We start from the raw sequence: 13,032 nt of genomic DNA on the forward strand, positions 1-13,032 counted from the left end.
ATTATATATATATATATATATATATATATATATATATATATATTAATTTTTGTAATTTTAAATGTAATAATGATTTTCATAAGTCGGATGAGATTCAAATTTATAACTTTAAATCATTAAAACTAAACGAATATCGAAATTATAACTTAACCTAGTTTTGTCAATGTCCATTTAACACGCTCCGAAACGGGAAGAAATTTTGCATTTAGACACAAAATGGAGAGAAATTTCTCCCAAATGGAGTTGGGATGGAGATTATATTTCTTCTCTCTATCTCCTTCCAATTCACAGACATGTTTTTGTTCCTGCCTCTTTTAATATAAATATAAATATATTTTTTTGAGAGAGAGTTTTTAAATTTCGCTTACAAGCTCATACCAGCTCATACCAAGAGAAAAAAACTTTATAAATTACAATTTGGATGAGTCTTATGCCGTTTCTTTTATGTTTTACAAATAAACCGAAGCAACAAAGCTCTAGTAGAAATTTCGGCTTTCAAAGCTGCTAATTCATTGATTCTTTCACTGTAAAGGAGAGGGGGAAGCAAGCAGTGAGACAAAGGAGAGGGGCGACTGACCTCTTGCCTCGTGGCCAACTCTCAGGGTTACTCATTCGGATAGGTTCATCACATGCGTGATAATCGTTTAGTCGAAAGATTCCTTCTCCTTCCTTCACGTATTCATTTAAACACTGATCTTTATTTTATGTTTTACAAATTGTCTTCCACATTTGTGTGATTTTTGTAATAAGAAATATTTTTTACATCTAGATTAATTTTAATTTGTGAATATTTTATTTTATATCATTTTAGTTATTTTGTTTGCGTATTTCAGTCAGCTGATTCAACTATTAACTTATTAATCGAAAAAAAAAAAAATCAAATTTTTGTATATTTAAAATTCATATTATTAAATCTTGTTGTTGTAACCTTGACATAGATGAATTTTATATTAAAATAATTTGATCAATAAATAATAAAGTAGACAGATTCATTCCACATGAAAAAAATTGACACAAAAGTATTTATATTGAAAAAATGAAAAGTATATATTATTTTATTTAAATGAATAACGAGAGAAAAATTCTTTAAGAATCTCATATCCACTAAAATAAATAGAGAATTTTAATGAGATGGAGAACAAATAAGTAGCAAATATAAATAGAAATTATATTTTAAATAATGTAACTACACGTCAATCTTCCTCAGGTAAATACTTTATAAATACACTATATTTCAATATTAATAAAAAAACATAACTAAAACATTTTAAAGTTATTAAGTTAACGTTATTGTTATTGTATTGAATGAGTTAAATTATAAAATTATTTAAAAAGATATTTAACTCGCTTATAAATTTTAATACATTTTCCACAAAGCCTATTGACTTGTTCAAATTTTTTATAATAGAGTAATTAATGAAATATAAATTTTCTTTTATAATCAAGTAATTAATGAAATATAAAATTGGATTTTAAGCGATTAAAAAAAAATTATTAGAAACAAAATTAAACTGTTAATTTAATGACTAAATTAGTAATTTTACAATTTTAAGAATGTTTGGATAATTTCATATTCAAACCAATAATCTTTTTTCTTTTTTTTATTTACTCAGCGAGCGTATATATAAAAGGAGATTAGCGAGTAATATAGAATTATTACAGTAGATTTTTGTATGGAATCTCACGGAAAGCTCCCTCACTCCACCATTTTCAAAATTCACGAAAGAAATCCATTCATTCACCACAAATCGCGCTGATTTTCTTCCGATGCTCAAACATTGCGACCGTGAACTCTCAACTCTGTGTTTTTGTTGCTTTTCAGCCGTCAATAAGCACCGGTAAGCATCCATTTTATTTTATTTTTATTCTTCTTCCTTGAAATTTCTATATATGAAAATGTTTGGGGGATTTGAATCTCCTCATCGAATCGTCGTCTTCAAATTTCTGCAGATTTGGAGGTTATGTTCTGTTTTAGATTTGTACTTTTGACTGAAATGGATTCAATGGCGTTTTTTGAGTTTATTTGTTTCTTAAATGCGGGTTTTACCTAATTCTGGTTGAGTTAGGGTTTTGCTGCGTCGGTTGTGCTGAGAGTTTCGTAGCCGAAATGGAGTTTGATCCTTTTGACGGATTTTGCGATTGAGGCGTGAAAATGTTTATTACATTTGTCACCATATCAAGAGCGCAGAGCTTTAGTGTTGTTTCCAAGCATTCCTGTTTTACTCTTATGGAGTAATGGTTGGTTTTTGTAGAACAGATTGCGGAAGTGAATGGGTTTATTTACTGGTCTTGATGATGCGCAGCACCTCTTCCTACAATCTGCATTATATTTTATAGTACTTTTTGATTTTTGTTAATTTTTTCGAATCGAATGGTGGCTACCTAACTAGGATATAAAATTTCGTTGATAAGAACATTAGTTGTTTGTGTTCGCACATCGAGTTGTTCGTATTCTACGAGACAACTGTCCAACCCAACTACATTTGTTTATCATGTATAGCTTAAAATTCTAAGATTTTAAGAGTTGGGCATGGTCTTTTGTAATTTGGTGGCAATGGGAAGAGTGAGTTAGACAAGAATTAGTTGCATAGTTTGGGATAGGATCAAACCTCTTGATAGTTTGATAAACATGCATACATCTCGTCACATCACTAGTGAGTAGCGTTTGTCGAAACAGGAGTTTTATGTTTGTACCCATTGCTTCACATGACCAATAGAGCACAATTTAAAGGTTGAAGGTTCAAATCCCCCTCCTTTTAACACTATCATAGTTTCTGTAACGGCCTAAGCCTACCACTAGCAAATATTGTCTTCTTTGGACTTTTCCTTTCAGGCTTACCCTCAAGGTTTTTAAAACGCGTTTGCTAGGGAGAGGTTTACTGTTCTCCTCCCCAACCGATGTGAACTCCATTGAAATTAACTTAATACAAGTTGATGGAGAGTCGGAAGTCGATGAGAATTTCGATGGAGTTCAAATTTTCCCATTGGAATTGTTTAGAGACCTATGTTTGGGACGATTATCGGGACGGGGAGAAACCCCTTTGCTTCATATTTCCCATTTGTAATGTCTTTATGATATGAGGTCATTTGTGGCTTCCGTTTTGTTGCCCTAAAGTAATTCTTAATCATTTTGTATTTCCATTGTTTGATTAGGCGAATACTCGGAATAATTTGTCCCTCAAATTGATTTGCATGCTTATAAAGATTTGAACAGCTCTCCACTAGGTATTATCTCTTTATCTGTCTGATTTTCCATGTGTTTAAAATTTATTAATTGGTTTAACTCGTGTGAAATTGTAGCAACGATCTTGATTTGAGTCCGTTGTGCTTCGGGCATGGTTTGGAAGCCTCGGTAACTTAGCACGGAGAATAATTCAAGCATTGTGCTGTTATGTAAAAGTTGATTTGCGTTACATATTCTGTATTCGAGTCATCTGAGTGAGGCCAATCGTTATACGAGTTATGAGTTGCAACAAAGATGAAGCCGTTAGAGCAATGGAGATTGCTGAGAAGAAGATGGAAATCAAAGATTTCACCGGGGCTCGTAAGTTAGCTCTCCGAGCTCAACAGCTAAATCCTGATGGGGAGAACATTTCACAAATGCTTATGGTTTGTGATGTGCATTGTGCGGCAGAGAAGAAACTGTCTGGGAATGAGATGGATTGGTACGGTATTCTTCAGATCGAGCAAACGGCAAATGAGGCGACAATTAGGAAGCAGTACCGGAAGTATGCTCTTCTACTTCATCCCGACAAAAACAAATTTATGGGTGCTGAAGCTGCTTTCAAGTTGGTTGGTGAAGCTCAGAGAATTTTGTTGGACCAAGAGAAACGTCGATTGCATGATATGAGACGAAAACCAACAGTATCGCATCGATCTCCACACAAAGCTGCTTCAACCTTTGATGTTGGGGTTCAAGCTAACTTCAGAAACAACTTTACAAGATTCGTTCCTCAACATCAGCCCCCTCAACAGCACGGACACTCGGGGTTCGGTCATAATCATGCTACTTTTTGGACTGTCTGTCCATTTTGTTCAGTGAGGTATCACTACTATAAAGAAGTGGTTAATAGATCACTTTGCTGTCAGAATTGCAAGAATCCCTTTGTTGCATATGATATGGAACTTCAAGGATCTCACCCTCGACCCGCGTATAACTTCAACCAGACATCATTTTTCCAGAAGAAGAATTTCTTCAATCACAGGGCGGAGACGGGACGCCCCAGACGCCCCAGAAACTCTCGGTCTGAGAAGGATAGAGCAGAATCTTTTCAGAGGACACGCAAAACTTCAGGTGGTGCTGTGGGGAAGTTCAATACTAAGAAAAAAAGGAAGCAGAGTTCCGAATCCAGTGACAGCTGCGATACTGGAAGTAGCTCCGAGTCTGAAGAGAACGTCATTACTGATGAAGTTGGCAGAAAGGATGTTGGACGCTCTGGTGAGCATCGTCCACGAAGATCAAGTCGACACAAGCAAAAGATTTCTTATGGTGAGAATATAAGTGACGATGATGATGATGACGACGACGACGACTTTGAGATCACACCAAAAAAATCAAGCAGAAGAGTACCATCCGACACTTCAGATGACGACATTGAAGAAGTATATGTGGATGATAGGTCTGTTGATGTGGATAATGATCAGAGGGAAACAAATGAGCCAGAAAATAATCGCACTGAAGGGAGTTCATCACGGAGAAGCACGGGAAGTAAGAAGGCGAGCCAAAAAGAAACAGCAGATAAGAATGTTCCTCAGAGAAGAATGAAGTCAGCTGGTGATCCCGAGCCTAATTTGCTCGAACGTCATGATCCTGATTTCAACGATTTTGATAAACTGCGTAATCGGGACTGTTTTTCTCCCGGGCAGATCTGGGCTATGTATCGTGATATTGATACCATGCCTCGATTTTATGCTCGGATCGAGGAAGTGTTTCCTTCGGAATTCAAGATTCAAGTCACATGGCTAGAGCCAGAAGCAACTGATAAAAAAATGCCAATTTCCTGCGGTGATTTTGTATTTGGAGCAACTGAAACCATGACAGATTGTGGTTCGATGTTTTCTCATGCTGTTTCTTGGGACAAAGGCGGCCGTAAAGACAGTTTCAAGATTTTTCCAAGAAAAGGGGAAACTTGGGCTCTCTTCAAGAACTGGGATAAGAATAGTCAATGTGATTCCAACAGCGAAGCCGAATATGAGTTTGTCGAGACATTATCGGAATATACCGAAGAAGCTGGTATTGACGTTGCACTCTTAGCTAAAGTGAAGGGCTTTTCGAGTCTCTTTTGTCGAATGGTCGATCACGAAGGAAAATCATTTCGAATCCCTGCAGATGAATTGTTCAGATTTTTGCACAGGATACCTTCGTTTCCACTCACAGGTGACGAACGAGAGGATGTTCCAAAAGGTTCTTTCGAACTCGATCCAGCTGCTCTTCCCCCCAATATTCCAGAGATCGCCATCCCCGAGCATTTGAAAGAGATGGCTGGCGAAACTGATCACGACACATTGAAGCCCACGAAGCGGCCTAAATGCAGGGAGGCTGCTACTGATGTTAAGAGTGATCTCTCGTCTGAGAGCGATGATGATTGCGCACATGTAGCCTCGTCGGGTGAGGCTTACGAAATTCCAGATCCTGAATTTCACAACTTCGACGTCGACAAATCTTCTGATAAGTTTAAGATTAATCAAGTCTGGGCACTGTACAGCGACGAGGATGCTTTGCCTAGATATTATGGTCTGATCAGGAAGATAACCCGGGAACCGAAGTTCGAAGTGAAGTTGACGTGGCTCGAGCCCTCTGCACTGCCAAGTGACGCTATCGAATGGGATGACAAAGATATGCTGATTTCTTGTGGGAAGTTTAGAACTCAGAGGAGGACTAGCATGCACTGCTGCAATTCCACTGGCTCCTTCTCACATCTGGTTAAAACCAATTCTTCTCCAAAGAATGAGATTTCCATCTCTCCTAGAAATGGTGAAGTTTGGGCATTGTATAAGAACTGGACTCCAGAATTCAGATGTTCAGATTTGGATAAATGTGTATACGATATAGCAGAAGTCATCGACGAGGACGATTTGCAAAAGGAAGTTATGGTCTTGGAACGCGTCGATGGTTATAACTCGGTCTTCAAGGCTCGAGCCAAAAACGATGGCTCAATGCTCACTATGGTAATCACCCAGGCCGAGCTTCTACGATTCTCCCATCAGATTCCTGCTTTTCGGTTGACTGATGAGCGGGGTGGTAGCTTGAGAGGTTGCTTGGAACTTGATCCCGCTGCCTTACCGGTATATTTTTTTTCTTGACTCGATTTCGGCTAAAACGCTGTAGGCCACAATTCCTAATAACCCCAACCGAGCCTTCGTGCCGAAAACCAAACCGTTTTCGGAGAAGCCTCGGCAAATCGAAGCTCATTTAGATGAGGTCTGAGGAGTATCCACACTGGAAACACCATGTTTTTTATGTTCCACTTCAAAGGACGTGCTTGGATCTTATCTTGAGCTGTCTGGCTTTGGGAGAAAGCTCATAATATTGGGTTTGTGCAAAAATTTTCATTTTATTGTTGAGGATTACCCTTGATTTTGGTGTATGTAGCTAGCTAGACTCATTTTTGTAAGGAAAAGATGAATTTCTTCATCATTTTTTTTTTGTTTTTTCTCTTGGGGGAACTAAACATTCCTCATAAGAGTGTGGAAACTTCTTCTTAGTAGACACGTTTTAAAATTGTGAGGTTGACGGTGATACGTAACGGACCAAAACGAACAATATTTGCTAGTAGTGGGCTTATGATGTTACAAATGGTATCGAGCTAGACATCGAGTGGGGTTGGAGAGGGGAACAAAGCATTCCTCACAAGAGTGTGAAAACCTCTCCCTAGTAGATGATGATGATGCGTAACGGGCCAAAATGGACAATATCTGTTAGCGGTGGACTTAAGCTATTGCAAATGGTATCAGAGATAGACATCGAGGTATGCTAGTAAGGACGCTGCCCCTAAGAGGGTGGATTGTAAGATCTCACATCGGTTGGAGAGGAGAAACTTTTCTCTAGTAGCCGCATTTTAAAATCGTGAAGCTGACGGTATATATAATGGCCCAAAACAGACAATATTTACCGGTCGTAAACATAGTCTATTACATTTTTCTTTCCTAAATTTCAATCTAATTATTTTTCAATTTAAAATTAAATTAAACTGTCTTTATTTATCATTTTTTTTTCATATTTAGAGAAATCATATTATGTCGATAAAAATGTAATGTTTCTAAAATATTGTAAATTATCTTTTATTTAATTATTATACTTTTATATCTTATAGTATATATCTTTTTACAATGATATTTATATATTTATCAATATTAATAAGCGACCTTTAAATACGGATATTTTTATTGAGGAATTGAGATGAATAAATAAATTTTTTTAAAAATATTAAAAAAACGGAAATAAATTTAATTTTTTAAACAAAACAAAATAGACAGCTGTCGACTACCTCTATAGTATAGGGAAGAGTAACGGCTCGCTGACGAGGACCGATGAATTCCACGACCCGCAGCTTTCGGTATATTTTTGTAATTAAAAAAAAAAAAAAAAAAAAAAAAAAAANTTTCATTTTGGAACTTTCTTCTCTTCGGTGAAAGCCCGCCGCCGAGATCAGATTTAATACTCTCACTCTATTCTTCCCTCCAAAACCCTCACAGTCCCTTTCCTCTTCCCGCCATTTCTTTCCCATTCTATTCCTTTCCCCCTTAATCTCTCTTCCGATTAGCTAAACCGGCGCCGGCAAACTATTGCCGGCTTCGCTCCGTCGGCGATCTCTATTTGCTGCAGAAGAATTGAAAATGGCTTCATTTGGAGGCGATCGCGAGGACATTGATTGTACCGACACCGAAGTCTTTGATGGCCATCTTTCACCGCCCTCATGTTCTGGTAAATACCTTTGATTTCTGTATTATTTTCTTTTGAATTAGTGAAAGATTTGTTTTGATTGATGTTTTACACATCGAGTTTTGAATGTTTTCATAATCTAAGCCGAGCTTTGAGAATTGGAAGTAGTTTTTGTTTTTGATTTTGAGTAAGATTTCAATATCTCTGCAAGAAAATGAAAATCATTGTAAAGAAATGGTGAGAAAACGGGACCTTCATGATTGGATTTTCATATTTCCATGGCTTGATTTTAAGTATGGGATGAGTTTTTTCCTTCATTAAATACAAATTGGTTTCCTGTAATGCATAGTGGTTATGCTGAGACATATTACAACTTCACTTTGATTTATCTGGTGGTTTGAGTTACACAGGTGAGGAAACGGATAAGGCTTCATATTCTTCAGGAGCAGATCGTTTTTATGATGACGATTTTGAAACTCAAGTAGTAAATTTTGCTGGAGAAACTCAAGTCGTGAGTCCTCTAAATGATGAGTTTGAAACTCAATTAATGAATCCTTTAAATGATGAGTTTGAAACTCAATTAATGAGTCCTGTAAATGATGAGTTTGAAACTCAGTTAGTGAATCCTCTTGGACAAACTCAAGTGTTCAATGTTGCGAGTGAAACTCAAACTTTGAGTGTCTGTGGTGAAACCCAGCAACTTGATGATCCTATTCCTGATGGCATCGAGTGTATGGACTTTGACACTCAAATATTGAATGATTTTGATGATGAAATGGCTGGTGATTCCTATGAAGACGAAGGATCAAAGGGAACTGAAATTAATGTCGACAAAGATCTAACTGATGATGAATCAGCACAAAGTTTCTATCCATCCATGGAGAAGGATAAGGTTCAATTGAGCCCTCTTAGTGAACATGATGCGAGGAAGGATTTAAAGGCGCTACCGGACAAGTTGCCTGATAAAAAATGTAATTCAGGTATTATTCTTTTGATTGTCTCGTGTTAGATAGAACTCTTTTTTGTATATTTCGACCGGAGCAAAGTTCCAACAAGAAATTTGGTTTGTTTGTTTTGAGATGATAAAAGTCCTCTTGGGATGTTTTCTGTGCTGCAAAAGATGATTGTTTCATTCAAGCAATACACTTAAAGAAATACTTTATTTTCTTACGAGAGAAGTCTATTTACGTTCTTCTTTGCAGGGCCTACACGACTTTCTTCAATACGTGCAGCTTCATTGCGTTCTTCTGGTTCAGCAGCCCGCAGTTCTGCCTTGCAGAAAAGAAATCTTGGGTCATGTTCTGTTATGATTGACAAGGATATAGAAAAATCATCCATTAAAGATAATCATATTGATCAACAGACTGATCTTGAGCAGTGCTGTGAGAATGCTGGAGAATTAGGTAACGTGAAGTGCAGAGCTGGCAGTTCAGCAGTGAGAAAACTTTTTACGAAAGACATTGTGGGAGACTTCGGAGATCTTCACTCAAGTCGTGATGTTGGCGACATGAACACACACGAGTTGACTGCATGCGATGGTGATCAGTTGGCAGGCTTAAGCTATGTTGATTCTCAAGAACCTGGGGATTTAATGCAAGACAATGCTCTTGATTTTGTCGATAAGTTTCTTAAAAACAATTCTTTGGAGTTTGATCAAGGAGGGGGTACCCGTAAATTGGATGCTATCGTGCAAACAAAGTCGGTTCTTAGCCCTAAAGGGCAATATAATCTGGCCAACATTGTTAACTGTATGAGAACAGTTGGAGAATCAAGAGTTTTTGACTGGGACGATAATCGGGAAGATGAAGGAGGTGGGGATATTTTCTGCAGAAGGAAGGAAGAGTTCTTCACTGAACCTCGAAAATCGAAAGGAAGAATACCAGACTCGAACTGTGATAGCAGAGGATCTTTAAGTATCCCAAACATGAAATCAAGGTTATTTTGTTCTGATTCACGCCTAGAGTTGAGTAAAGGAAGCGAGAATAACGAGACAGCCCGAGAAGCCAAAGTCAAATGTAAAAAGAATCTATACAATAAACTGGATCAGCCGAATGACGGTGATGCTTGTAGGGTAGAGTCGGAAGATGACGGCATTGAGCCTAATCCGCAAGAAATCCCTGATGTAGGTTTTGATACTCAGATGGCAGCCGAGGCACTGGAAACATTATTCAATGATGAGAGTATCAATAAGCTAGTTAATAATGAAGCAAATCAACATTTGGAAAATAGTCCAAAGGATTCTTTTCGAGGCTCTCCTACTGGAAAGTCAAACACTAGCTCGAACACGAGGAAATCCTTGAAAAAGGGAAGTGCTTCTAGTTCCGGGGTTGTCCCGAGGCAGTCCAAGAAAATAAACCGGAAGTTTTCTGGAAATTTCATGAAGGCGTGTGAAAATGAGACTGTAAAAATGTCAAGGAGGAATAATAAGACAGATGCTGATGGAATCATTGGTAATGGAAACACAGGCAGTGTGCCGAGCAATGTTGCTAAGGTTTCACCTGTTGCACGTCGAACTAGGCATTCAATGACAGTAAATCAATCGAAAAAGGCTAAGGTTGCATCTGGTGAATGTGAGCGGTCGGTTACAAAGGTTGGTCCATTAATCAAGAAAAGAAGTGCTGATCGAGCCACTGGGGACCCGAAGGCAAAGAGAAGAAAACCTCGGGAGGCAGTTTCTAAGATACTTGTAACCAAGTCGAAAGAAGGCACTAAAAATGATGCAACAAGCTCCATAGGACAACGAAGATCGTGTGATATGTTAGCCGGTCAGGTAAGTCTATCTGATGAGTTAGTTGGACAATCTGTAATTAGGCGCCCGAGGTCTTGTTCCACGAGGAAAACACGATCGTCATTATGTGTTATTTCATCTCTTGCTTCAAATGCGAACTTGGAAAGAGCAGGTGCAGCTAAGGATGAATCTCCTAGTAAAAGACGTAAACCATCCGACACGGTTTGTTCTACTCCGCCTGATAATTGTAGGACGCCTATAAATGCCGTATCACCCGTTTGTATGGGTAACGAGTATTACAAACAATCATGCAAAAAGAGCCCCTTCAAACCAAGTCTTTTGAAAGAACTTCGTGATTTAACTGCCACGGGGCTTGTATCGGGACCTTTATCAACTGAATCGAGGAGGAGAAAAGATATGAACGACGTTCAAGTCTTGTATAGTCAGCACCTCGATGAGGACATAATCAAACAACAAAAGAAGGTTATTTCAGATCTCATACTCTTTACCTTTTCCACAAGTTGGTTTTTTTCAACTTATAATTCATTATCCTTATCGATGTTCTTTCAGACGTTGACTCGCCTAGGGATTAAAGTGGCATCGTCCATGACCGAGGCAACACATTTCATTGCCGATAAATTTATTCGTACAAGGAATATGTTAGAAGCCATTGCTCTGGGTAAGCTTGTGGTGACACACCAATGGATTCAGAGTTGTGGACAGGCGAGATGCTTCATCGACGAAAAAAATTACATCCTACGAGACGCCAAAAAGGAGAAGGAATTTGGATTTAGCATGCCAGGTTCGCTGGCGAGTGCTCGTCAGCATCCTCTTCTAGAGGTGATCTCAATTTCAATGTTTCACCACCTGCTGTATTTGGCCATTACCCCTCTAGTTTTTAAAATAGTAATCTCCACAGGGTCGACGAGTGTTGATTACTCCAAATACAAAACCCGGGAAAGACGTCATTTCGAGCTTGGTCAAGGCAGTGAAGGGCCAGGTATGTTTTGCCTGAACTTTTATTTCGTACAACAACCTAACATAGAGCGTGTTCATCATATCGTTTGAAGTGCTTATAAATGATTAGACGTGTTTTTTACGTTTATTGTTTAGCAAGTGCTTATCGATGATTAGAAGTGTTTTTCAACCGGGAGTAAAATTTTACTTAATGGTAAAAAGTGTTTTTACAATTTTTTTTCGATTACCAAAAGTGGCACGAGAAATTCTACGAGTAGATAAAAGACGCTTAAAAGTGTTTCCGTTACCAAATTTCTTCCAGAAGTAGTTAGTTGTATAATAAGTGCTTCATGTGCCATTCGCCAGGCAGTAGAGAGGCTGGGGAGGTCTATGCTGAAGGATGATCAAATTCCAGATGATTTGTTGGTTTTGTCATGTGAAGAAGATTATGATATGTGTATGCCTTTTCTTGAAAAAGGTTGGTTCAGATATATCCTTCTCTTTGTTTTTTTAAATTTATTTTTTCGTCCTCTTACTTTCTTCGAGTGACGAGGTCAGCTTATGATTTAGATCAGAGGTTTCGAACCTCTAATTTCTTGGTCAAGGGTACATGCTAATTATTGAGCTACGCTCACTTTGATGGGTTTTCCCCTTTGAAAAGTTAACCTTTTTGCTTGCAGGAGGTGCAGTGTATGGTTCCGAGCTGCTGCTTAACGGGATCGTAACTCAGAAGCTCGAGTTTGAAAGGTCAGGTTTTTTATCATTTGGTAAATTGCGCACATAAAAAATAAGCTGTTACTAATTCTTAAAGTTCTGAATTGGTTCAAAATTATCCCTTGCCATTGATTGATATGAACACAACTTAGCCTTCAGCCAGTTTGGATGGAAGTTGATCGTTAAAGTCAAAATATTAATAATTTAGGTTTTCAAAACCTTCCCAAATTCACTAATGGCTCAAATTTCGATAACAATGGTAAAAAGTAGATAAAGAACTAGTTTTTATAAGCTTAATTTTCGAAAACTAAATTTCAAATGATTATCAAATGGAACTAGACAATGGTAAAATGAATATCACATCCATCCTAAGCCAAACAATATTTGATACTCGTTTCTTAATTTGTTGAATAACTTATGCAGGTACCGTCTTTTCGTAGATCAAGTCAAGAGGACTCGTTCGACAATATGGCTCAAGAAAGATGGCAATAAGTTCCATCCTGTTACTAAACATCATTAACTTCTTTACGGGATGTTCTCTTTCCGGTAGGTGTTCGAGTGTGTAAATTATAAATTATAGTTTTCATGTGCTCTATAATTTAAATTCATTTTAATGTAAATTTTTAGGGCGTTAGAGAAGGAGACATACATTATACACTTTTGTATGTCATAAACTATGTAATATAACCTTATATAACTTATGTGACATTATATAACTTATGTGACATTAATGTTGCAATGTTTTTATTTC

General features: G+C 37.6%; 2 protein-coding genes across 3 annotated transcripts; both read left to right on the forward strand.

Moving 5' to 3' along the window:
- The first annotated feature begins 1,661 nt into the window (after positions 1 to 1,661).
- Positions 1,662 to 6,647, forward strand: LOC111778982. 2 transcript variants are annotated; one of them, XM_023659001.1, is made up of 3 exons: positions 1,662 to 1,838; positions 3,154 to 3,225; positions 3,301 to 6,647. In XM_023659001.1, the coding sequence occupies exon 3, from the start codon at positions 3,463 to 3,465 to the stop codon at positions 6,301 to 6,303; it is 2,841 nt and encodes a 946-aa protein (XP_023514769.1). In that variant the 5' UTR covers positions 1,662 to 1,838; positions 3,154 to 3,225; positions 3,301 to 3,462; the 3' UTR covers positions 6,304 to 6,647. The 2 variants fall into 2 exon arrangements, with proteins under 2 accessions (XP_023514769.1, XP_023514770.1); XM_023659002.1 differs by lacking the exon at positions 3,154 to 3,225.
- Positions 6,648 to 7,607: 960 nt separating this feature from the next.
- On the forward strand, positions 7,608 to 13,028 carry LOC111778579. The gene is made up of 8 exons (XM_023658488.1): positions 7,608 to 7,924; positions 8,293 to 8,862; positions 9,085 to 11,093; positions 11,181 to 11,450; positions 11,530 to 11,610; positions 11,934 to 12,045; positions 12,248 to 12,314; positions 12,705 to 13,028. The coding sequence occupies exons 1-8, from the start codon at positions 7,837 to 7,839 to the stop codon at positions 12,799 to 12,801; spliced, it is 3,294 nt and encodes a 1,097-aa protein (XP_023514256.1). The 5' UTR covers positions 7,608 to 7,836; the 3' UTR covers positions 12,802 to 13,028.
- The last annotated feature ends 4 nt before the right edge of the window (positions 13,029 to 13,032 follow it).

This window comes from Cucurbita pepo, chromosome LG17, assembly GCF_002806865.2.
Source record: "Cucurbita pepo subsp. pepo cultivar mu-cu-16 chromosome LG17, ASM280686v2, whole genome shotgun sequence".
Classification (NCBI taxonomy): Eukaryota; Viridiplantae; Streptophyta; class Magnoliopsida; order Cucurbitales; family Cucurbitaceae; genus Cucurbita; species Cucurbita pepo.

Excerpts from the sequence above, each read along its gene's own strand:
- LOC111778982 (XM_023659001.1), top strand. The coding sequence starts at position 3,463 with ATGAGTTGCAACAAAGATGAAGCCGTTAGAGCAATGGAGATTGCTGAG.
- LOC111778579 (XM_023658488.1), top strand. The coding sequence starts at position 7,837 with ATGGCTTCATTTGGAGGCGATCGCGAGGACATTGATTGTACCGACACC. Across the intron at positions 7,925-8,292 it reads TTCACCGCCCTCATGTTCTG|GTGAGGAAACGGATAAGGCT; the intron begins GTAAATACCTTT and ends TGAGTTACACAG. Across the intron at positions 12,315-12,704 it reads CAGAAGCTCGAGTTTGAAAG|GTACCGTCTTTTCGTAGATC; the intron begins GTCAGGTTTTTT and ends TAACTTATGCAG.